The sequence below is a fragment of the Thermobia domestica genome, chromosome 7, assembly GCF_964235325.1.
Source record: "Thermobia domestica chromosome 7, izTheDome1.hap1.1, whole genome shotgun sequence".
Lineage (NCBI taxonomy): Eukaryota > Metazoa > Arthropoda > Insecta > Zygentoma > Lepismatidae > Thermobia > Thermobia domestica.
The window spans coordinates 286,012,121-286,039,387 of record NC_137460.1 but is presented as its reverse complement, the minus strand read 5'-3'; the positions used below and the strand labels follow the sequence as shown (position 1 = coordinate 286,039,387).

The 27,267-nt window shown below is 34.4% G+C and overlaps 1 protein-coding gene across 1 annotated transcript in view; it reads left to right on the top strand.

Annotated features, from left to right (window-relative positions):
* The first annotated feature begins 2,283 nt into the window (after positions 1 to 2,283).
* The window catches only part of LOC145690995 (uncharacterized), a 39,754-nt gene continuing 14,770 nt past the window's right edge, over positions 2,284 to 27,267 (top strand). Inside the window, exon 1 of the mRNA XM_081766471.1 lies at positions 2,284 to 3,795. Within this exon, the coding sequence (XP_081622597.1) occupies positions 3,434 to 3,795 (362 nt within the window). The 5' untranslated portion in view covers positions 2,284 to 3,433. The remainder of the gene's footprint in view (positions 3,796 to 27,267) is intronic.

Genomic DNA, 27,267 nt, shown 5'->3' with positions numbered 1-27,267 from the left:
GTGCCATACACGTGAAGATTTTTCCTGTCTGACCGAATGACGTATATCAACATTGTGAAATAGTTCTATTTAATAAAAGTATAAAGTTGAAGAATTACTATGCTAACCACACTGCATCCCACTGATATTAATATCAGGCGCTATATTGTTAAATTGGATACCTCTAAAAAGAAAAAAAGGATAAGTTAGAAGGGTGCTGGTATACTTTTGGCGCACCAAATTTTAGAAGATTTACAAGTAAAATTTAATACTTTGCATGAAAAGACATATTTATAAGGAACATTTTTTTTGGAAGCAACATAATTAAATACAAAGTAATACACCTGTATTTTATGTTTACAATTGTAGGGTTACTAGTGTAAAATCATTATAAATGTTTTAACGACGGTTAAAATAGGTGAGACAATGTTTAGCAGAAAGGGTCCAGCTATTTTTTCTAAGAAATGCTACAATTTCGGTAGTTTATATTCACATTAGTTTAGTTTAGGTTGGTTCAGGTTAGTTACGGTTATGTTACGTTAGATTATATTAGTACATGGGTCCAACACAATTTTCAAAAAGTGATAGAATTTCGCTTACTTCGATTAATATTAGGTTAGTTTAAGCTAGTTAATTTCATTAGGTTAGATTTAGTTAGGTTGTGTTAGGTCTAAGTACTTGCATCTTCCATTTCTCCTGTAAATTGTGTATGTTCTGCTTACTTCTGGACCCCTTCTGCGAAACTTTTACGTAAGTGAGTGCATATGAAAGTTGACCGGTGTTACTATTTTCCACCACCGGTGTATTTCTGCATAGTTTACAGAAGCTATAATTTATGTTTACGAGTGGAGCGCTACTACCACGATACCATGACAAGTGCTATTCAAACTCGTATCATTGCCAAAACGCACTCGTTTTCACTACATCAACTGACGCGCCTGCTTCCTTCGCTCGCACCCCCTCACTAACGCTCGGGACTCCGCTTAGCCCTGCTCTGACTCGGTTAAATAGCATTCGTACTTTCTAGAAACAACCTAGCACAACTTGATTTGCGTTTTTTGCACTATAGTTTTTATACTATATATATCTTGACCCCGTATTTGTACGCAAATCGTAAAAGAGTTGTAGTTTATCAACAATTGCTTTTGTTGGTCCCCTTCATGGATTTTATCTATGCTATGTAAGATATTTTCATGTCGGTCAACGCAAATCATTTAGGAAATAGTGACAAATTATAATTTTTCAACAATTATTTCGAGTGGTACATCTAAAGTAAACCTGCACGATCAGAAGATACCTCATCATTTGTGTTTTCATTTGTTTTGTTTTCACTTTCTCTCACCTGATGTCGCTTAAATCGAAATCTTACGAATTTTCTTTCCGAAATAGAGCGTGCTCTAAACAAGAGAAATCTCATAGGATCGTTCAGAACACAGAAAATGACATGGGATCTGTTGCCATACACGCTGAGATTTTGACTCTAGGATAAATCGTAAGAGATTTCCTAGGATCTATCTTATAGTGTATAGCCGGCCTTACAGGCATCCGTACAAGCGGTAGAGATTGAGAGTTGAGAGACCACCGAGGCCCAAAAGCGTGATATTGATACTTTGAAAGAGAAAGTGCAACGGGTAAAAGTCCAAGTAGAGAAAATAGAACAACACCAGGTGCTCACAGACAAAAAATGCGAGATTGTTAGTTTTTGTATGAATAAACAGGAAAGTGCCGTACGCGAATTAAAGGGATATGTAAAAGAACTCGCGGAAAAGACAGGTGAGATAGGTGAAGAAGTACAAGGGCAACGGCAAATTCTAAAACTTAACAGTGAACGGTCAGATGGAACCGAAAAAACCTAAGAAAGTTTCAGTGAACACCATAAAGCTACTGTTGAAATGATAATGAAGCATTTTGAGAAATTGCCCGCTGTTATCGTAAAATCCGAACATGATCAAAATATTACTCAGGAAATGCAAAGATTAGAGAGCGTAAATCGTGAATTATTAGTACGACAGGAACATATTGATAAATTGCGACAATTGCATATTCATACACGTACGTCACCACGTAAAGAGAATCATTTCGATCATGAGTACCACGGCTCACATTATCAAATTGAAGGATTCGAATCCGACGGTTCCCTAGTGTACTTATGAATATGTAATATTTGGCATAATTTGAATGAAATTTGTCGTGACATCATATATATATATATATATATATATATATATATATTTATATATATATATATATATATATATATATATATATATATATATATATATATACCTTCTGCGTGTGTGTCCCCCTCCAAATATACAGAGAAATGGGCGTCCTTGCTTAGTACTATATTCCTAGGTACTTGCTAGAAATTACAGAAGGTTATCCGTTTTATACCCACCCATTTTCGATTCGGTGCTGCCACCTGGCGTATCATACTGGAATTATGGTCACCTTACAAGGGCAGTGTTTGTTTGACCTGGAATACTAGCAGACACAGTTAAAGATGCTTTTATCATGGAATGTGGAAAGTCCTCAAAACTTTCCCTTCTGTTCTTTGAGATATTTGTTAGAGATTTAAGACCCCGTTACCTGAATATCAACGTTGCTACTTCCCTCTATTGTCCCTTTCTTTTATCTCCCATTCATTGTTTTTTTTCAAATGCTGAATTTTGTTGTTTATGAAAGGTTACGGAAGTACGGCAACGTTGAAGAGAATGACAGCGCATGTGCTGCTTAAGATCAGTCCTGGGTTGTGGGGGGGAAATGTGTAGTGTTTGGGGCAAGAGATCTCTAAGTTTGTCTCCAATAGTTACAGTGAGTGATGGTAGTGACTGTTATCAAATGGCACCGAAAATCAACGTCTTATTCCAAGAGACGCTTACACATACACACAAAAGCCACAACCAGTTATTGTTCTCAAATGAAAAAATTGTGTTAAAATATTAAATTGTTCGCACTAACTATCTTAAGTCGCGGCAAAAGTCACAACCAAAAGTAGCATTTGAAGCAATAATAGCACGTGTATTAAATAAAATTAGTACCGGTATACGCAACGGGAGTTCGACAGTCAATCAAACCGCAATGGCATACAGAAATACAGGATTTGCTATTCCCGCTAAAACGATAAAGATGGATGGATACCTTCTCAAACACGAGAATAGCGGTATGTGAGAGTGAGCTACACTAGGGACAAAACATCTCACTTGAACGAAATATGAACTAAAGAAGTATACATCCGGGTTCCTTTTCACTTTCCTCCGGCTGCTACATACAAGCAAACAATTGCCTAGAGAGCGATCGTGGCTAAGGAAATAAGGATTTGCAGAAGAAGATGATTTTAAATATAAAGTTGCTGTTGTGAACGTTCTTGTAAATCATTTCATTAAGACTGGCAACATAAAATATAAGGGAAGTATAAGAACAGTGTTATATTCTTATTATATTTCAATTCACAATGGCTGGTGAGGCGTCTAAGTTGGAATTGATGTGCAAAGAAGAAATTGCTTTTGACTTACCTCAGGAAGATCCACTCGAAGGGAAAGCGTGGACATACGAACTGATGACTGACAAGAAAGACTTAATATTATCCACAACGGAAGGAGAGGAAACAATGGACAAGGATACAGCTATGTGTTCTTTGGATGTGAAACTAAACGTTGATAAGGTGAAATCAGAATTACCAGTAGAAGAAGATCCTGAATTTGAAAGGAATATAGAAACGCCTAGAAAAATAGTGGTTCAGGAGACTTGCGCGTCGTACTCTAATGACTTCGAACAATTAACAACCAAAAGTTTAAATTCACTTCGCCCAGAAAGGTAATGTTCAATTTTTCATATACTAATTGGCTCAGATTGATAATACGGTTACATGCGTTCGGAAAGTTTGTTAGCTAAAAGCAATACTTCACGAGAAATATTTAGATATGGGAGATATCTCAAACGTAAGTTAGTAACCCACAATTAGGAAATTGCAAGGCACAGATAGATAAGCTGTATACCAAATAAAAATAAGATCGATACGACTAATACAAATCTTATGCAGTTTGGAGCTTGATAAACTAATTATTTCTTTATTCTTGATCAGACACTTCTCACTAATTGTTGCACATATTTAAGATATGGGTGCTCGACAATATTGTTTTATTTATATAGAGACTTATGTAAAATAAGAAATCGTGAGAATGGTATATATCCTAATTTTTTGCAAATTTAAACGTGGAATGTATTATATTGGAACAAGAACTATGGACGTTTGTGTTTTTAGTTAGGATTTAGCTCAAATGTGTCTATCCTCATTTTTCCGGAGGGCTTCGAAAGACATTAGTAAAATACAAGAGAAAGAATATTTTAACCATCAATGGATGTTCGTTAATTGTAGAGGTCCATACATCAAACCATTTCATAGCTGCACTCATTTCTTTCAAGGAAGTCGACTTTTTACATTCCCAGGAATCATTTCTAGAGTATGGACCTAAATTTCTCAATGTATAATCACTTTAGGGGCTTAGTGAACGTACATGATGTGTGAATTATTGTACAAACAGCGCTAACCAGCATGTGGTAGATGGCCGGTAAAAATAAGATTGCTATGCAGATTAGGGCATTACGCAGAATGTTGGTAAACGAGGACAGCGCAAAATTCTGTATTTAGGATAAACTTACATATCTTACGTGTTGAATGTGTTCTTTACGTTCCTAAGTATTTTATAGGTATCATCCTGAAATGCCTTCTTTGCTTGTATATTTGTGTTCCAAATTAACACAATATATTATTGACGTAATTCCTTAGTTATATGAATTCCTTCCTTCCCAAACGTTTTTCTAGTTTTGTGTCATGATTTGCCACATTGAATTTTGATATTTCATTTCGCTTACAGTGGTAACTAGCTACCGTAACACGGGGTTACTTTGCACATTGGGCATTACTTCCCACAAAATATGAAAAGAGATTCAGTCATCTGTTAGTAAAGCCATGAACTGTAACAGATTGGTGGTAGATCATATTTTTCTCACTGGGTGTTTCTGTACAGTCATACAGTACTATGTTACTGTGGCGCCACATATTCTGTCTGTTTGTATGTGTGGAATGCGGTGAGCGGGTAATTGAATTTTGGTTTCATGGCGACGATCGTGGCAACTATTCTACAACCAACTTTACTGAATAAATAACTTAGTTCTCTTCATTTTTATTAGTTAAGTTTAACAAATTTGGATTTGTGTTTTTTACAATTTAGAAATTTATAAGAACATCCCTAGGTGGCGACAACAAAGAAAGTTTGAATTCGTTCTATTTCAAGCGCTTTCCAATTCGATTTTTTTTTTATTTTGCGCTGCTCTGAGCCTATCGTAGAAGTATGTATTTGACATCTAGCTATTCCTAGTAGAAGAGGCAAGTAGCTCGCGAGTTTTTATTTTTTATTTTAATGAATAAGGAATTATTAATGTTTGTACTGACAAACAATGAAAAACAAGCTTTAAAGTTGTTTCAAACTTCGTGATCAGAACTGCTCCTACTCTGCGGATGGTATAATTTGAGAACGTTTCATTTCCTTTAGCCGAGTGAAATAAATTGAGATCTTATTTGAATATATAAAGGAAAGTAAGAATATCTCAAGTAGAAACCATGAAAAATGTCCCAACTATTCTATTTTTAACATCTTTCAAACTTTAACAGCTATTGCCAGTTATTTCGCTTCTAACTGCAGTGAATGTAATTTGAGATAACGTCTTTCTTATTAGGTGAGTTAAATAAATTTTGTTACTCTGCTTTTAGATTTTAGATAGAGTAAGAATGGCCATAGATACAAGTCCCGCAGGATTTTGTGTTTTTTTTATTTAAGAACAGTTTTGGAATAGAAGATTAAGAATAGATTTATCAATACAAAATAACTATGCAAAGTATCTCTTTTGACAAAATAGAATTTTAATATGTTTTAAAAATGTGCCCGACGTCGGTTTCTTCTTTTTGGGTTCCCTTTAAAGGGGGTGGTCATTATGACTACAAATCGAATTCTAAGTAACGTTAGTTTCAATTTTTGTTATGGGGCAGCAACATTTTATCAGATAATGTTCTCGTTGTACTGTTGAAAAAGGTATTTTATAAACAACTTTGCGTTCTTCTACATAGAAATGTGGAACTTCTATATAGATCATCATTATTATTTAAATTCATTTAAGAGAGATGTTAAGTCAAATTTCATTGTGGGTTAATGAGATGTACACATAAAATGCCAGCGAAGCGTTATTTATTTATCTATAAATTAGCCTTTTTAGAGTCCAGATTAAGAATATCATAAATATGATATTATTAAGTACATCGCGCCTTTCGAACAAAATTTGTTAGTATGATAGAAAACTACATCGTATAAGCTGCATTTCATTCTTGAATGTAGGTTTACATTAGTAAAGCACGATGATGGTTGAGTCTAAGTTTTTATGAGACAAAGATTAAAACTGCTTTAAGAAAAATTATTTTCCACTTTTATTATATTTTTTACACGGGGGAATATATTCTATGATCCAATCGAAAGTGCAGGAACGTGAGAGTAAAACTAACCAAGACAGACGAAAAGGTTATGGAGCTAATGGTTTATAGTTTACTTGTGTATCAGTTTTCTGATATATTTTGTGTTTCCACGTATTTTTCCCTTTTTTAATTTGCACTTTTCTCAATTTTTAAGATTTTTTCACACCATTTTAGACCAAATTCCACCAAGATATGAGTTTTCTATCATTTTGTCAGTACTTGTGTGTACTGATAGCTTTTCCCATAGTTCATACTGCCTTTTTGGACAGGTCTATATTTTTGCTCTTAAAGTTGTAAACACTGAGCTATTCCATATAAAATCAGGAAGTTCACGAGTGAAGCCTTAAAAATTAAAGTTAGAGTTTATGTTTCAAATGAAATTGACGTTTGTTTGATTTGCACTTCCTGATGGCTCAAAGCTCATATGATACAGGCTTGGGTGTCGTTTCTAAGCTTGTGCATCACCCTTTACAAGAATTTTCATTAACAAACCTGGATTTCTTTAATTTGTACTATTGTTTTCTTTTAGGATTTTAGCCTGCATTCTCCGTTTTTTGTTGACTACTTACAGCTTTATCTCGTGCACTTGCGTAATGCCTTTTTCATCCTTGTAAGTGTCTATTTCCTTTGTTTTTTTTTCTGGTTAGTTATAACTCAGTAGTTTACGAAAATGCATTTTAAATTTTGCATCGTCCCTGAATTTTAAACTCAATCTTTTTCTCCTTCGTTTCCTTCTGCTTTTTAACCCTTAAGAGGAAATATGTGTATGTCAGACACCTATGGTTTTTCTTTGTATTACATTGGCAACACTGATTCACTCAATGTATCGGTTCTTTCAGTACCTTCCAATTATTTAGTTGTATGTGTTTCGCAGTAGTCTATTGTTGGCGTAATGTCTGAGTGAACATTTATCGATGATTTTAGAAAGAAGCACACATTTCCATTAATGTTTATATTTTTGCGTGATTATTGGACACACATTTCCAGAAGAGAGTTTTGCTTTCAAAAATTTTTTTGGTTTACTTTTATTTACCATGAAATAGAAGCTATTGAGCTCTTGAAACATACTATTTTGTTTGTATGAGATTTTATGTATTTGCAAAATATAGACCTAGTACCTCGAGAAAGAAATTTAAGAATGAAACTGTAAGTACAGCAGATCCTTATTTCACGGCAAAAATTCCAAAAATGTTGAAAGTACAGAAGTAATTTATATTATTGTCTTCAGTAGATTCTGACTGAGACGCATAATTTTTTCCTCAAAGTCAAGAATTATCTACTGACAGTGAGGGCGATACCAATTCTGATACAGTGCCAGGTGTCAGCTCAAGTAGTAACAGAACTGTCAATGTGAGCAGCCCTAGTGAATTTTCATGTGATAACGAAGGCCTTAGATACAGAGGTAAAAACAGGTTTGTTTGGAATTGAAATGAACCACTAAGAAACCGAAGGGTTCTTCATCAAAACATAGTCAGAGGGATGCCTGGTATAGTCACCCATGTAAGAAATCTGGGGAAAAAAATCCTGTCTAACTTATGTGATGATGATATAATTCAGGAGATTTCAATATGAAGTGGGAAGAAAATCGAAACAAATTTGAAGTAAATTAGAGCAAAGTCAAACTACAGATCTACTGACCTATCTCAAAATAAAGCCCTTATTGCTCTCCTAATATTGTGTTCTATTTGTAAATCAGGCAACGAAGACATGTATTTACCATTTTCAAGACACTTTGGGACGACCTCTATTTAAAGCTACCATCTTCGTTAAACGTTTTCAAGCTCTTGGACAAATAGAACATTTGAACAGGGCAGCTACATGTGGATAAATAGCATATTTGCAGGGTAGTAATATGTAGAATTATACTAACTTAAAATTTTCAGTTTTTAAATTTATGTACTATTTTTATTTAGATATTGAAATATTTTCTGAATTTATATTCCAATAAAACCGAATTAATATATGAATTCTTGTTTATCATATTTTGCTCGAAGTACAAAATATAAAGATTCATTATTCTACATTACACATACGTTTTTTAAAAAAGATATTACTTTATACATGTCCGTGTCCCAGAGACACGCATTTCCTCTAAGCGAAAAAAAATAACGTTCCCTTTTAAGGGTTAAGATATTTTCTGACTTTAAAAATTACTCTAATAGCATATATTTTACAAACTGTTGTAGGCAACACGTCAAATGTATGGGTTGGCAGTGATGTGGCACGTGCAGCGCCGGACCGATGGTGGTGGTGTGTTAGGTCGGTCTCCATGCTACGTCAGGCGCAGTGGAACAGCAGTGTCCAGTGGCTGCCTCAGACGGAGGTAGTGTAAAATGGGACACCTATCAGATTTTCAAAGAGGGCAAATTGTTGGTGCGCGGTTATTTGGAGTGAGTGTGACGGCAGTGGCCACTATGTTAGGTGTGTCCCGTGGGACAGTGTCGAAGGTGATGACGCCCTACACAACACACGGTAAAACCACATCGGGGAAGCGGAATAAAATCATGATTGACAGGTCACGCCGGCTATTAAAGCGCATTGTTACCCAGAACCGTCGTGCCACTGCGGAGTAAGTGGCGGAGGAACTCAACCAGCACCCCCCCACCCTGTTTCGACAATCACATGACTTGAACTTAAAGGGTCGTGTTGCACGTGCCAAACCGCTCATCAGGGACCATTACGCTTTCACACGCCGCAAATGGTGCCGCGACCATGCAGCTTGGACCGTTGAGGACTGGAAACCTGTGATATGGTCAAATGAGTCATCCTTCACTCTATTCGCAACCACGGGCCGTGTTTATGTGTGGAGAACACCCAAAGAAGCTTATGATCTGCAGTGTCTCCGCCCAACTGTGAAACATCTCGGCGGCTTGGTGATGCTGTGGGCCTATGGTCAAACTTAGCGGACGAATCACTGCCAACGATTATGTCGCAATTTTGGAGACCACTTGCATCCTATGGTTCGGATGTTGTTCCCGGACAATGACGCCATCTTCCAGGATGATAATGCACCCATTCACACAACTGGAGTTGTTGCAGAGTGGTTTGAGGAACATCGGGATGACGTTCAACACCTTCCCTGGCCCGCCCAATCACCAGATTTCAACATAATTGAACATCTGTGGTCCGTCTTGGAAACAAGATTCCGGCGACGATTTCCACCTCCAGCCTCTCTCACAGAACTGGCCGATGCCCTGCACGAGGAATGTTGTAAAATTCCACTTGCTACCATTCACGACCTCTATGCCTTCATCCCACGTCGTATCAAGGCTGTTCTGAAGGCGAAAGGTGGCCCGACACCATATTAATCTGGTAAGTTGCAATTTCGTTCAGGTGTTTCCATTTTTCTGATCACCATCTGTATTTCACTATGGAGAGTCAATTTCCTAGACATAAATTTATCTACTTCAAAATTCACTTCCCTTGCCCTCCAAAGTCTTCACCTTATGTTTGATGTAGATGTATTATTGAGTGTAAAGGAATAACATTATGTGGTTTTGAAACTTACAACTTTGAGCGTTTAAACGGTGTGCGAGGATAGTTTGTAATAATACTCCACATACAACTGTTTATCAGCAAGTTAAATAAAAAATACGCATATGTTATAACGTCCGTATTTTACATTCAGTGCGCCTTATTAATGATTTTAAGTCTACACCCCTCACAGCTTCTCATTATGACCCTGGTAGAAATAAGAACACTATTGATATTAGAAAAATCCAGAGGCCAGACTAATCCAGAGGCATGGGATAACATCAAGTGGTAAAATAGAAAATTAATTTGAGAACTTAGCTCAATATATAGTAAAGAATATCGCGAGAAGAAAGAACAACGAAAACAAGAGAAAAATCATACGTTACTTTAGCACAAATTATAAATATTTACAAACGAAGCCGAAAACTTGTTATAAACAAAATTAATTTCTCTCGAAATAACCTGAAACAGGCGAACATCACTTCCGTTTTGTTAATGTTCGTTATAATACATGTTTGTAATTCCAGATATTGTTTGGCAATAGACCAAATAGAAAAGAGAAACAATCCATAACAAAATGATACTCGGAAGAATGAAAAGAAAGGCAAGAACAAACTTTTACATGACATCCCTGTTGATTGCCAGCAGTTTCTTCTTGTTTCAATTCCATTTTACTCACGCTTTATCCTATCGATTTTATGACAATACTGATGAGAATTAATCGCGAAGGATTCACCCAAATAGTAACATCTTATTTAACTGAATACAAAGAAGAGAAAGTAGCTTTTTGATTCACTCCCTGCTCTTTTAGGATTTCTATTTTTGTAAGGTATATGCTATTATAGTAATTTTTAAATTCAGAAAATATTTTAAAAAGCAGAACGAAACGAAGGAGAAAGGGATTAAGTTTAAACTTCAGAGACGATGCAATATTTAAAATGCATAATCGTAACCTACTGAGTTATATCCAACGAGAAAAGAGAGGCAACGAAAATAGACAATTACAAGGAAGAAAAAGGCATGAGACAAGTGTTCTAGATAAGACTGTAAGTAGTCTACAAAAAACGGAGAATGCAGGCTATAATCTTAAAAGAAAACAATAGTACAAATTAAAGAAATCTAAGTTTGATAATGGAAATTGTTGTGAAGGGTAATTCATAAGCTTAGAAACGACACCCAAGCTTTTATTCTATGAGCTTTGAGTCATCAGCCAGTTCTACTCGCACAAACGTCAATTTCACTTGAAATGAAAATCTAACTTTAATTTTTAAGGCTTCTGTCGTGAACTTCCTGATTTTGTATGGAATAACTCAGCGTTTACAGCTTCAAATGCAAGAAGAACTAAAAAAAAAGGACCTGTCTAAAAAGGCAGTATGAAGTATGGGAAAATCTATGAGCACACTGACAAAATGATAGAAAACTCATATTTTGTTGGAATTCAATCGAAAATAGTGTCTTAAAAATTGAGAAAAGTGCAAATTAAAGAAAGGGAAAAATACGTGGGAACACAAAATATATCAGAAAACTGATACACAAGTAAACTATAAACCATTAGCTGCATAACCTTTTCGTCTGTCTTGGTTCGTTGTACTCTCACGTTCCTGTACTTTCGATCGGATCATAGAATATATTCCCCCGTGTAAGAAATATAATAAAAGTGGAATATAATTTTTCTTAAAGCAGTTTAAATCTTTGTCTCATAAAAACTTGGATTCAGCCATCATCGTGCTCTACTAATGTAAACCTACATTCAAGAATGAAATGCAGCTTAAACTGTGCAGTTTTCTATCCTACTAAGAAATTTTGTTCGAAAATCGGGATGTACTTAATAAATTCGTATTTAAGATAATATTCTTAATGTTGACTTTACAGGGCTAATTTATAAATAAATAAATAACACTTGGCTGGCATTTTATGCGTACATCTCAGTAACCCACAAAGAAATTTGACTTAACATCGCTCTGAAATGAACTTAATTAATAATGATGATCTACAGGAGTTCTATATAGAAGAACGAAAAGTCGCTTATAAAATACCCTTTCTAAAAGTACAACGAGAACATTATCTGTTAAAATGCAGCTGCCCCGTAACAGAAACTGAAACTAACGTTACTTAGAAATCGATTTGTAGTCATAATAACCACCCCCCCTTTAAAGGGAACACAAAAGGAAGAAACCGTCGGGCACATTTTTTAAAATATATTAAGATTTTATTTTGTCAAAAAAGATACTTTGCATAGTTATTTTGTATTGATAAATCTATTCTTACTCTTCTATCCTAAAGCTGTTCTTAAATAAAAAAATACAAAATCCTGCGGGACTTGTATCTATGGCCATTCTCACTTATGTCTAAAATCTAAAAGCAGAATAACAAATTTTATTTCACTCACCTAATAAGAAAGACGTGATCTCAAATTACATTCTCTCCAGCTAGAAGCAAAGTAACTGGCAATAGCTCTTAAAGTTCCAAACATGTTTCAAATAGAATGGTTGGCAAATTTTTCATGGTTTGTACCCGGGATATTCTTTCATTCTTTTATATTCTCAAATATGATCTCAATTCATTTCACTTGCCTAAAAGAAATGAAACGGTCTCAAATTATACCATCCGCTGAGTAGGAGTCGTTTTGATCACGAAGTTTGAAACAAGTTTAATACTACGACCAAAATTTCTTTCATTGTTTGTCAGCACGGACATTAATACTTTCTTCTTCATAAAAAAATACTCACGAGTTACTTGCCTCTTCTACCAGGAATAGCAGGATGTCAAATATGCATCCTCTTACAATAGGCTCAGAGCAGCGTAAACAAATATTCGAATTCGAAAGGCGCGGTGGCTCAGTGGTAGAGCGTTCACCTCCGGTGCTTGGGGTCCCTGGTTCGATCCCAGCTCGCGCCGTGTGAACTTTGTGGTGGACAAACACCGTGCTCGTGGGTTTTCTCGGGGTTCTCCCGTTTCCTCCCACTTTCTTCATTCCACCATTTCACTCATTTCTCATTATCACCGTCTCCTTTAGCCTAACCGGCATAACCGTGGGACGTTAAACTAAGATTTCATTTCATTTCATTTCGAATTCGAAAGGGCTTGAAATAGAACGAATTGAAACTTTCTTTGTAGTTTCAAGCCAGGGATATTCTTACAAAATTCTAAATTGTATAAAGCAAAAGCTCCTTATTTGTTAAACTTAACTACTAAAAATGAAAAGAAATAAGTTATTTATTCCGTAGTGTATGTTGCAGAATAGTTGCAAGTAAAGGGTACAAATCCGATACAAGTTAGGAAAATATTTCCAATCCTTATTGTTGAAATATTATCAAACTTGTGGTTGGTAATAACTGTTTTTCCGCTTCTCAACACAAAGGATATAAATTGAATTTGTCTTATCCGTAATAAGTGAGGGAAACACATTTGTTACTATGTGATACAATATAAAATATACAACTATGTCCGTAGATAACAAACTGAAATTATCCGTTTCTTCTATTCTTTACGTACTCTAAATTTTGGCCCCTCATTTACGCTCTCTGAGGAACTGACGTGGAAGTGTTTCACTTCAAATCACGTTATCGCTAATCGATGAGTGAAATAATTAGTTATTTTCTACAACCTATTAAAGGATAAGAATATATGGTAAGGTAATATGGTCAACTACTTGCACTTTCGTTACTCTCTGATTATTGCTAATGCTCCTATGTTTGTGCTCTCAACATAGAGCTTATCATAACCTGCTCTAATGCTAATCACAAAAATCGAAATATATAGCCTACTAGGTTTGGAATTTTGCTTTTACAGAATTTTTGCAAAGAATGCCTCTCGTGTGTTATTAGCATCGTGAAACACTCTTCATTATTGTTTTTTACGCTAAAAGTAAAAAGGGCATGCGAAGATAAATACTACAATCTGAGTATCGAAAAATTGAAGAAATATGTTATGCATCACATTCTAAAATACAGGGAGCTGAACTGTTTGAAATAAATATTTAATATGTTTAGCGTGTTCATTTAAGTGGCATTTTATTGCGTTACGTTCATTCAAATGGGTATCATAAAGACGGGAACAGGATTAAAACTGTACGTCAAATATTATAATGTGAGTGGTCTATCTTATTAGAGAAAGGACAGTTGGCACACTAGCCCTTTTTACTTTTAAAAAAGTGTCGCCTGCAGCAGTGTTTTCGGAAATAAACATTCAAGAGAGAGAAGACGAACAATCTGCATACTATACTTCAGTACAAAAAATTTGACATCAACCTAATCTGCTGTTAGCTCCAAAAATGGCTGAATCGATTGATATTAAATTTTTCGTGTCAGGAGTTAGCCAGACATGTAACTCATTTAGAAAACGTTTTTTTTTCTTACGTTACTCTCACTAGAATGAAGACCCTACGAGTAAAAGAACAGATTTAAATTTTATGCTAAAAATGGTGAGTGGATTATGCTTAGGAGGTTTCTTTACGCTATACCAGTGAGCAAGTGATCTACGACTTACGAGATGAAAACGGGCAAATTCCGCAGATTCCGCCTTAATATGCATTTATGAATAACAGATAATGTTTTTTATATGGCACTAGTTTATATCTGTGGTTATTTTATATTGAAGCACTTCGCAAAGTGTAATCTGAGCTGTGAATAAAACAAGGTTTGGTGGTTAATGGTCGTAATATCAAAATTCTTAGTGTTTGTGTTTTAAGTGCATGTTTCTTATTTTCGTCACAAACTGAGACATTTATATTTTTGTACTTTGAAATAGTTGCTTTTAACTCATATCAATATGGAGGCTAGTGTTTTAGAACAATTTCAAGCAATGTTGACAAAGGAATTATAGAAACAATTAGAAACCATTGCTCAGAAAATGGAATTGAATATTGGACGTCTAGGACAAAAATAGATGAATCTGTAAGTGATTCAATTGTGAAGAGAACCGCGGCCGCCAGAGGATTAATGGTCTTTGTTAAGTATCACTGAAGAAATCACTATATTGTGGAACATCCTATATATAGGTTCAATTCACTGGAAGTTCACCATGGAAATCGGTATATTGGTACCTCACTGTACATAATGGATCAGTTTTCACTTGCTAACTATAAGGTTATTCAACCTATAAGACGATAAGCCACCTGTTGTTAAAGCCACCTGTTATATTTATAATCCCTCATTTAAGCCACCATTATACCACCATTAATAAAAATGTACATATTATTCATTTAAATTTGCAGTTTATAAGTCCTTTTCTTTCATTCACTTATTTATTTATTTATCTATTTATTTTTCAACTGTAGGTTTCTTACCATGAGTGGATGTTTCAATTGATTTTCCAATCTTTTTCAGTGAACATATAATATATTTGAAATCATAGTAAACACCTGAAACTAAATGAATATACTGGTAGACATTAACACAAAAATACTTAATTACTAAACCATAATAGAAAATGTGTATATTTCGGAAGTGTTGCCTAACAACGGTGCAAACGCTAAAGGCGAAATTCCTAATATGTGTATTTAGTGTAGTGTAATGTGTGTATATGCACCTTTTTTTTACAACAAACTTGTTCAATACTCAAACCTTTTTATTCAAAAATATTTTGTAATATTCAGCTACTAAATATAAACACATAATGTAGCATTAAAATTATAATATAAATTAATATATATATTCATACACAAAAAACATTAATAAAACAAGACAATTTTCAAAACAAGCATTTCGCAAAATAGTTATAACATTACTTGTATATTGATTATTTAAACTACTGTATCACAACTTACTAAATAACAAAAATTCTAAAGGAATGCAAAAACATTTAAAGTCTCAAGTTTCAATAATCATATTACTCATACGGCAAAATGAAAGACTCATTAAAATGTTTCAAATAAATTTAGAATAACAGGTCAACTCACAAAACAATCCCTCTAGTCTTGCTGTTATTTAAATACATATATATGAAAACTTACATTTTTTTTTAATTATCAGTAGTACTCGCAAACAAACCTCTATTTTTACCAAATCATCAACTATAACAGGTACATAGGCATCAATACTAATGCACGGATCTTTACAACATTAGCGAGCACGCGATTTTTAGCTGATAGAATCATTACTTAATCTTATTTTCAACAAACATCTTATTGGCTACGGCAAAGTAAAACTCTACTAGCACATGCACAACAAACGGTTCCTACTCATCTATCATTCACAAGCTAGGCATTCGGGAAGCAAGAAGGAGTAACTATCTACGGAGTGATCCGCCCTATAATGGCCATTGGCATCACGTTAAAATACGCATTCATTATAACTGTAAATTCATGTAAGGATGCCACTCTAAATCAGCCTTTTGGCATCTTGAAAATAGCCCTAAATCATTTATAATGCTCAATTGCCATTTAGTTGAACTCAAACGTGCACAGCTCTAAAACACTTTATATGCAATCATTTTGTTCGCTTGACAAACGTTACCAATTTTCACGTGCCTAGTTGGGTCATGCATTACTCCCTCAACATACCATGAACAACGGGACCTACCCATCACTAGATTCCTCAACGAATCAAAAAAAATTCTTATGTCGTTTTTTTAATATCAGAATTCTCCAATTCAATTTAAAATCCGTTACATAGTATTACTGTTGTGTGAATCATTCGAACCGTAATCAGTGAAAGATTTATGGGGTTTGTAATTTTCAGGCTGAAGGCCACCCAAAATTGCATGATTTCTTCTTTTTTTTTTAAAAAAAGGAAAATACTTAATTAGACTCAAACAGTGACTTTAGACGGTTCTTATTGTTTCAATCACTTCTCGGAACAGTTTCTGCGTGAGTCACTTGCTGGAAGTACTCGTGCCTTTTGAGTGACGTCCTTTTTGAAAGATTGGTGGTAGTTCATATTTTTCTCACTATATGTCTCTGTACAGTCATATGATAGTTTGTTACTGTGACGTCACATGTTTTTTCTGTTTGTATGTGTTGAATGCGGTGAGCGGGTAATTAAATTTTCGTATCATAGTGACAATCGAGTTAGCAAGTGCGAATGAGAAACCGTAACATGAATTTAATACAAAGAATTTGAACTTGTCGTTTTTAAATAAGTTTGAATTAGATTCGGATATTAACTCATCGCTTTGCAGCATTGTGTGGTTTCATTGAGTTAGAGAAATCCTAATATGGTTGTGGTCGAAGGCTGAAGATATTTCCGACGGATGGTAAAAGTTGGCGTTTATTGGTTAGTCTTGTTTGTAATAATAACAAGTGTCCTCGCTTTAGTAAATCGACGTCTGTGCGGAAAGGAACATTTTTCAGTAATGTGAAATTGAGTATTGCGCATGTATTTTTGCTATCTTATTTTTTCGTGAATCATCATTTGTGAGTTCATTATTCATGAGTGTTCTGGTATGGCGAAACGGCGAGTGCTTTCGTTATTAATTGATATTAATTTTATTCTTGATTTGCTTTGAATTTGAGTTTTTAGCAAAGTATTTGTTTGGCTGCTGGTGGTTCCATTATCTTGGTGAGATGTAATTTATTTTTCTTCGTCATGCTGCACTAACTTATAATTAGCGATGATTCTTTTTTCTAAATTTTTCCTTCTTACGTCAGCTTTATAGTACTGGTTTGATTAAATATTGTTTTTTGGGATGTTTTTACGATACTTGAGTGAGGGGTTGAGGGAGCGGTAGTCCCCATTTAGATATCAATATTGATAGTCATCGCTTCACCTGGATTGATTAGGTATAGTGTTTAGTAACATTTTGGCCCTTGTATTTATAGCAACATTCTTTACATTGTTCATTACTTTGACTCGGAAAGTGACTGTAACCGATTCATCTGATCCGGTTCCGGGAGCAATTGAGGAATGATTCAAAAACTGCTCTGGTAACCGGATCAGATGAATTGCTTGCAGTCACTGTTTGACCGAAAGTAAAGATTTGCCGAAAAATCTATTGTTAATGATTCCAACATGTGTAAGCTACAAACCTACTCACAAAAATCTAGTGATTTCTAAAATAAAAAGAAAAGGATTTTTGAATGAAGGTCCGGTCAAACTACTTTTCTGGATTCGCCGCTGTTCATAATTTTTTTCTAACAAGAAATTCATTCCGGCATCTACCTAAATAGGAAATTTACCTAACGTTAAAACACAGGAGGTTCCAGTGGTAATAATTTTCTATCTAAGCGTTATTTTGGACCGGTGCCAAATAACCGCGAGTATAGGCTGAACCCCTTCTCTCAGTTTTACGTTTTTTATGACTAATACGTTAGACATTTCAATTTCAACTACTGCATCAAAGTCCCACTATACATGGTAGTCTACGAAACTAATTTAACCTTGACGGAAATTCTTATAGATGATATCTTTCAAATTTTATCATCCTTTACAGTGACTGCTTTCAGTACCTCTACAAAAATAAACTTTGCCGGTAAGTAGAACTGAATTTAACCACCAACATTACAGCCAAAATACAGTTACATGTTGTATCTTACGGTGGAAGTTGAAACTTCCGGTTTACTGCTCATGGTTTTCCCGACAGAAAACTGTGAAACTCTTTTCGAATTTTGTGCAAAGTAACGGCCGATGTGCCAAGTAACCCCGTCTTATTTTACTTCAAAGCAGTTTTATGCAAGACATCATAGTTTTCAATAAAGAGTAGGTTATATATCATTATTTATCATTATTTGGTTTAGCTTAACTGGGGAAAAGGAATTCCTATGATGATGTTATTAATTTGTTTTTTTTTTTCTCTCTCTCTGTCATCACGTTAGGAATATAAAGCTCGATTCGTATACTAAATTATAACAGCAAGTTAATATACATTTATAACTAACATTATGGAGAAGAGAACTATAGATTTGAAAGACCCCAAAATATTATGAAGAGTAGAGATGAGAAAATGATCAAATTGGGCCGCTATCAGTATCGAATCCATAGTCTTCTGGCAGAGCAAATGTTGCTCCTTGGTATTTATTTTGCTTAATTTTTATTATAATAGTTATTATTATAATTACGATAAGGAATTGCAAATGTACCGGTAATGGACATTGAGATCGCAAGAATGTGTTTTTTATTCTCATCAGTTTCTTATTTCAAAATTCTTTCTATATGCGTTTCTTTCCTAAAGCTAGTGCTTTTTCGCCAGGCACCGGTAAAATACAAGTTTGTACAGTATTATAATAAGAATTTTTACCTAATACTGCGCAAAAAATTCGTATTGTGTATCATTTGTTTAATATAGCATACAAAAGATATAACAGAAAAATATATATTAATAATCAGTACCTGTTGAGTAATCGAGAACAATACATAGTGATTCCAATGATGTGTAAAAATATTTATAACAATCTTTGAAAGATTCACCACTCGAAATCGAAAATGGAATCAATAATCACTACAGTTTGGAAATACGTCTCAAATAAATAAAAAGCTAAGAAATTGTGTGGGATTCATATCTAGTCCCATTCGTTCTGTAAGATCCTCGAAAATTTTAGGTCATTTCACTTGTCTTTTAAATGGTGTGATTTCAAATTATAACTCCTGTGGTGAAAAGATGAACGCACGCCATTATAGATCCAAATTCAAAACATGTTACAAATAAAACGATTGAGCATATTTTTATAGCTCTTACCTACGATATTCTTATCCTTTCCTAGATTGTAGAAAATAATTATTTCACTCATCGGATTGCGATAACGTGATCTGAAGTGAAACGTTTCTACGTCAGTTCCTCAGAGTGCTCTAATCAATGGAATAAATTTAGCTGTTAGAATAGACGTATCACGCAGCTACAGTTTCACTTGCAATCGATTAGGAAGGAGAAAATATCTCTTGACCGGCTTTACAAAATTTCATCTGAACTGTGAACAATTCAACAGAAAGGCCAGATTGAGAAATGGGTGATCATTTTTTTTATCTCAAAAAATAGAAAGAAAGAATAGTGGTTTCGATAATCTAGTTTGATCTACTAATCCAACTAAACAAGATTTTTTTTTAACTATTAACTTTCGGAAAAAATTAACCTGCACAATGATGCATGTTCGGCTGGTATTGTATATATTGCTGATTCTATCTACCTGCACAGTTGTGTAGGTCAGGCTGAAAGGGTAGAAATGGTTATTAGCAATCAGCAAAAAGACTTTACATCTCCAATAACTTACTTAGCGTGAGATGAAGGAAAGAAAGTTTATATGTTATATATATATAGTTAACACTTACAGTAGAAACCGATATGTCTACTATAGGCGGGTCACGTCGCTTGCGTGAGTAATATGCATGTGAACTGTAAAACTTTCGTGAAAGGTTGGTGTATCAAAAACGATAAGATAATATTATACAATACAATAAACTAAGAATGGGCTATAATAAAAGTTGGCATGGTTTAGTATAGTATGATATCCAGTTGAGAAGTTAAATGTATGAGATGTGGAACTTCGGTTATGGTTAATTACTGAGTGAATGAGTTCCGTATATTCTTGAATGTATACGAAACTTTAAAGTGAAGTATATATTTTATTTTTAAGATTTTAATTTTTGCTGCTAAAATTACACAGGGAAAATTACTATGAAAACTTCAAATGAAGGTCACGTTTCTTGCAATCAATTGACTATTTCGGCCTTCATTCATAATTTCGCGAACGTATGCTCAGTACGTTGTACTTTCTTGTAACCAGCGAAACAAACATCTGATCACGAGGGTGCTACCTCTGGAAAAGAATGTGCAGAAAACCAATGCTTAATCTCAACTTTTAAATTTCACACATACTACAGTAAATACAACCAGGACCAAGCTTATGCTTATTGTCCCAGGTTCAGGATATGCTTATGCTTATTATCCCAGGTTCGATATTTTTCCCTAGAAGTATGTACATATACTTCCCCGTATAAGTAGATTGCTCCACATAAGTAAAGAAGCACATTCGGAAGGAATATAGGCGTAGTTTGAAAGAGAAATGACGAAAATACTTTGTTTTTTAGTAAACAATTTTTAAGTCGTATACTACAAGCCTTTTTGCTGTTTTTGACGTTGCTCTTGTTAAAACATCTAAAGAAGTCTATAAGTTTATTTGAGGTTTACAGCTTAATTTCACAATATCCTCTTGAAAACGTAGTTCTTTTATAATTCTTTTTATGCTACCAAAATTGTGATCACTTGAGTGCATCAACCAATGTGTGATGAAGTTCTGTACATTGCACATTAATGATATATCATATGGTAAATTTATGTATTATGAAACCTGCGGAAATTGCCCGTTTTCTTCTTGTAAGTCATAGATCACTTGCTCACTGGTATAGCATAAAGACACCTCTCAAGCATAATCCATCCACCATTTTTAGCGTAAAATTTAAATCTGTTCTTTTACTCGTAGGATCTTCATTCTAGTGGCAGTAACGTAAGAAAAGATAAAAAAAATTTCTAAATGAGTTACATGTGTAGCTAACTGCAGACATGTACAATTTAATTTCACACGGTTCAGCTATTTTTGTAGCTAATAGCAGACTAGGTTGATGTCAAATTTTTTGTACTTAGGTGTAGTATGCAGATTGTTCGTCTTCTGTCTCTTGAATATTTATTTCCGAAAACTGCTGCACGTGACACTTTTTTAAAAGGAAAAAAGCTAGTGTGCCAGCTGTCCTTTCTCTAACAAGAGAGACCACTCAGATTATAATATTTGACGTACAGTTTTAATCCTGTTCCCGTCTTTATGATACCCATTTGAATGAACGTAACTTAATAAAATGCCACTTAAATGAACACGTTCAACATATTAAATATTTATTTCAAACAGTTCAGCTCCCTGTATTTTATAATGTGATGTATAACATATTTCTTCAATTTTTCGGTATTCAGAGTCTAGCATTTATCTTCGCACTCCCTTTTTACTTTTAGCATAAAAAAGCAATAATGACTAGAGTGTTTCACGATGCTAATAACACTCGAGGACATTGTTTGCAAAAGTCCTGTAACAGCAGAATTTCAAACCTATTATATATTTCGATTTTTGCTAATGGCATTGCAGCAGATTGTGATAAATTCTATGTTGAGAGCACAAACATAAAAGCACTAGTAATAATGTAAGAGTAACGAAGGTGCTGTTGGGTGTCCATATTACCTTAACGTTGAATTCTGGAATTATTATATCATGTATTTCAAATAAGTACATAATAATAACAATAATTTACAAACTCTATGCTTCTCAAATGTATTTGTTTATTTAGAATGTATGAGATGTAACTACGTCGCTACATATCAATATAAACAAAATTTTACTATCTCAAGGTATGAGATTATATAAAGCGCAACCTTAAATTGGTATGCTTAATGAAATCACGTATCTTGTGCAAAATTTTAAAAGTTGTTATATCGTCCCTTTGTTTCTTTGTAATCATAGTGGCAGTTTCTTGTAGCGGCAATGGCAAAAACCTCTTCCGATTTTTAAATTTTCTGACACAAAAAGTAATAATCCTGATGACAACGGATCTCTATTTTCACTTATAATAAATGTTTATTCCACATAGCACAAAATAAGTATTTTGGTATGTACCTGAGTTAACTCTGATATCGTATGTGTCGTGTCGGACATAAGTCTTTGACCAGGTAATGGCGACTGCTTTGAAATAAATGCAGAGTGTGAGAATTAAATCTGCCATGTCTGTAGTTTCGTGTGCAGAAGATACATACTTCTGGGTCATTATCGCAGTAGGTCATGGTGAGTGGTGAGTTGTTGTGGGTCGCGTGCTGTTGACCCAGTATCGACTGCCCCACCTACTCAATGACCAACTCCAGCTGTGGCACTTTCCAGAATATCCGTACAGATTTTGGAAAAGTTCTAAAGGATATGTAATTGTTACATTTTAATTTAAGGTATTGCTAGTCTGCTGTTTTATTTTTGAATGGAATTACGATTCGCCATGACTTTTTCTACATATTGTTTTTGTGAGAAAACCTTAATGAGCAATAGAAAATACAACTGTTTTTTGATTCGGATTGGTTTGGGTTAACAGCTTGAAAATGAAATCACTTAATGTCCAACGCTTATGCCTGTTAGGCTAAGGAAAACTATGATTGAAGCAGGTGGTGATGGATGAATTGGTGGAATGAGGAATTGCGAGTGTCCCGAGAAAACCCACGACCACTATTTTGTCCGTCTCAACCTTACTTGCCTTTTAAACGAACCAGGCACCCCACCCATCTGATTGATTAGTAGGTGGGGTCTCCCTTCGATTGTCGATGGGAAAACCTTTGAAATACACGATGCCCTTGGTGTATCCCTGCACTTCCATGTTATTGAAATTACCTGTAGAAAGAGAATAACCGAATAGAATAGAGACAAATTTCAGAGATGCTTCCAGTCTTTTTAAAATTTAATCTTGAATTCTCTGGACTGCACTATTTTATCATGACCAAAATCAGTGATTCATGGTTAATAAAACATTGCATTTGTAAACGTTTGCATTTCCTACATAGACGAGTGATTCTTCACTCTTACTTAAAAGAGCATTATTATGGTAGTGACTTGAGTATTCGCTTTGTGTATTAGGGATCCGCGGTTCGATTCTCCTCGACAGAAGCTTAAAATATACAAAACAATAATTATGTCTGTTGTTCTGTATGGGTGCGAAACATGGTCACATACTCTGAGGGAAGAACATAGACTGAAAGTATTTGAGAACAAGATCCTTAGACGAATATTCGGACCCAAGAAGAACGGGTATGGGGAATGGCGGAAACTTCATAATGAGGAACTACATAAGTTATATGATTTACCCAACATTGTTAGGGTCGTCAAGTCTAGAAGGCTTAGGTGGGCGGGTCATGTAACTAGAATGGAAGAAAGTAGAAACGCTTTCAAAGTCTTGACTGGAAGACCAATCGGAAAACGGCCATTAGGAAGACCTAGGCGCAGATGGAAGGACAATATCAAGATGGATCTCGCAGAGATAGGAATGCAAAGTAGAAACTGGATCCAAGATAGAAGTCAGTGGAGAGCTTTTGTGAACGCGGCATTGAACCTCCGGGTTCCATAGGCCATATAGTTAGTTAGTTAGTTAGTTATAGACGCAATGTACAGTATTTAGTATTTAGTACAGTATTGCGTCTATAACTCATAATTAAATTTATCTTATTTTATTACTTCCTTTGATTAGCTAAACAGTTTTAGTTTCGTTCAAATTGGTTCACAGATGGCAAACGCTTGACCTGATCTTACAATCAAACTAGTTTAAGAGAACTAGAAACTTACAAAGCTGCCACCAGAAAAAAAAGTGCTGGTCAATTCGTATGCACAAACAGTGTTTCGGCTTTATTTGTAGTATAATTATCCTCGTCCTCCTTCTCGTATTCTTTCTCCTCCTCCTCAATGTTCTACCATTAATAACAGGCCAGTTTTCTTGAATGCAATTCTTTAGGATATTCAAGATCAACTTCTAATATGTTACACGCATCAGAATCATCTGGTATATTTGTGAAATCAGTTTTTTATCTCGTCTTCATTTAACCATCATAATCCCTTAAATGGCAAGTATTGGCTCACTGCCCATCCATACAAGTTTTTAACATCCAAGCACATTATGTATAAATCTTCTTTATTCTCATCGTAATCTTCCATATAGTTATTGTTTGCTTTTACATATATTTTACTACATTGTGAAATTCCTCCTCTATCATCAGCGCCATATCATTATCTGTTAATAATTCTAATTCAATATTTGTCATCTTTAACATTGCATCCCAAGCTAAGCCTGGTGCTGTCATATACCAAGCTGTATCAAGACCATAAGCTTTATGACATGTTTCTCTAAAGTTCTCAAACACATCTGCTAATAACAACACATCAGTTTTCCATATAGGTCATGGTACTGTCCGAGATTATTAATTTTAAATGTTTTCCACACTTTCTTCGCATGCGTATAATTCTCATAACTTATATGTGTGTTGGTAAGCTTGTTTAAGAATGCTTTCTTTGGGCTTAATTGTCTCTGTTTAAACTTTTTCCAGTCACTAACATAATCGTACGGGTAAACACCTTTTCTTGTTAGAAGGTTAAATTGTTCTTCATTAGAGTAGAAGTGTTGTGTGTGAGTCATTTGTTCTCTTGTTAGGTTTGATGATAATTTCTTTAAACACTCCATAAATCTAAACGAATATATGAATTTTAATTTGATAGTTCCAACCATTTTACTGAATGAAATGTAGCGTTCTTTGTTATTAGGTATAAATCAATTGTTTCTTTATTACATCCAAGCTCTTTAATGAATAAATGTGAGTCGTATCGTGTTATGTATAATGATTGGCACAAACTTTTTGTATTATACCTTTAAATTACAATTATTACAGAAAGGAGCTATAAACTCCCCTGTTACATGATCATGATGTTTAACTTTATAATTCTTTTTACTGTATTTTTCTTTACAGTAATAACCAAATTCGGATCTATTAAACTCTCTTCTCTGTTTCTTTCTTAAAGGTAATTCATTATTTTGCTTATAAATGTTAAATATCATTTTAGCTTCTTTCTGTAATTTATTTATGTATTTTTTATCTGCATTTTTACCTCTAAACAAATAGGTTCGGTTTTAGTTCCATCGCTTTTTACAATGTAATACAAAATCCAGAAGGTTTATCTTGTTGATATTTTTTTTTTTGTATATGGTTTATTTTCTAGATAACATTCTTCACATCCCAAAACCTTATGCAATAAGCATTCAAAATCGGCATAGATTACAAAGGCCATTCTCATTTTATACTGATAATTTTTAAATTTAGCATGTGTGTTTTCTTCAGGCATTATTATTTTTACTGCTTTATTCGATGAACAATCTTGCTCATGTTTATCTAATGCAATTTGTTATTAAAAGTATAACAAACAACGATCACACAAATTTTCGAGCTCTCCATTTACTTATTTGAGTACTAATTAATTTACTTAGGTCTTTAATCCAACAATAATGTGTTTTAACATTTTCTTCAACAAGTTTTTATATAATTGACAAATTCACATGTTTTTCTTTTTTGGTCTGTGTGTGATGTGTTATATAGATTGAATAGTCTTTATCATACTTTAGAAGTAAATGCAGAGAAAACTAATTACATGGAAGTGCGTCGGGACCAAAATACAGCAAATTATGGATGCGTTAAAATATTAAATAATACTTTTGATAAAGTGGATACTTTCAAATATCTAGGATCAATATTAACAGAGGAAAATCATATTCACGGAGAAATTAAATGTCGACTAAACGCAGGGAATTCGTGTTACTATTCGGATCAAAATCTCTTGTCGTCGCGAATTCTGTCGAGGAATTTGAAACTTAAAATATACAAAACGATAATATTGCCTGTTGTTCTGTATGGCTCCGAAACATGGTCGCTTACTCTGAGGGAAGAACATAGTCTGAAAGTATTTGAGACCAAGATCCTGAGACGAATATTCGGACCCAAGGGAACGAGAATGGGGAATGGCGGAAAGTTAATAACGAGGAACTACATAATTTATATGGTTTACCCAACATTGTGAGGGTTGTCAAGTCTAGGAGGCTTAGATGGGCGGGTCATGCAGCTAGAATGGAAGAAAGTAGAGACGCTTTCAAAGTCTTGACTGGAAGACCAATCGGAAAACGACCATTAGGAAGAGCTAGGCGCAGGTGGGAGGACAATATTAAGATGGATCTCGCAGAGATTGGAATACAGAGTAGAAACTGGATGCAGTTAGCTAAGGATAGAAGACAGTGGAGAGCTTTTGTGAACGCGGCATTGAACCTCCGGGTTCCATAGGCCATAGAGAGAGAGAGAGAGTCTTTATCATTCGCATAGACATTTATAGAAATATTAAGTAATTTTTCGACTTTTGGAATATCGCTTAGTTTTACAGGAAAATGAATATTTTTTAGTATGGATTCTAAGTTTGACAATAGTCCATCATCTTTTGGTACTCGTTCAGGATGTGAATTTGTAGGATATAAGGCACTGTATAATGAGTAAAAGAAGCATTTTTCGTCTTCAGTTTTACATTAAAAACTGCCTTTTTTTTTTGAATCTGTTTAGGTAATTCTATGTATGATGATCCTCTGTATGGTATATATTTAACAATTGCTAGTTCAAAAAAGTTAATGTTTATAAGAGCCCAGCCAGAACTTCAAGCTTGAAACTCATCCATTCTTGTTCTTAATGCTTGTTTCATATTAGTTAGTGGTTCCTTGACATTGGTTGATTGATATATTACTCGGTTCTCAGTATTAAAATAAAACTCTTGCATTTCTTTTCCTTTCTTTTATTTAGGACAAACATAGATTAATTTTCAATTAGCC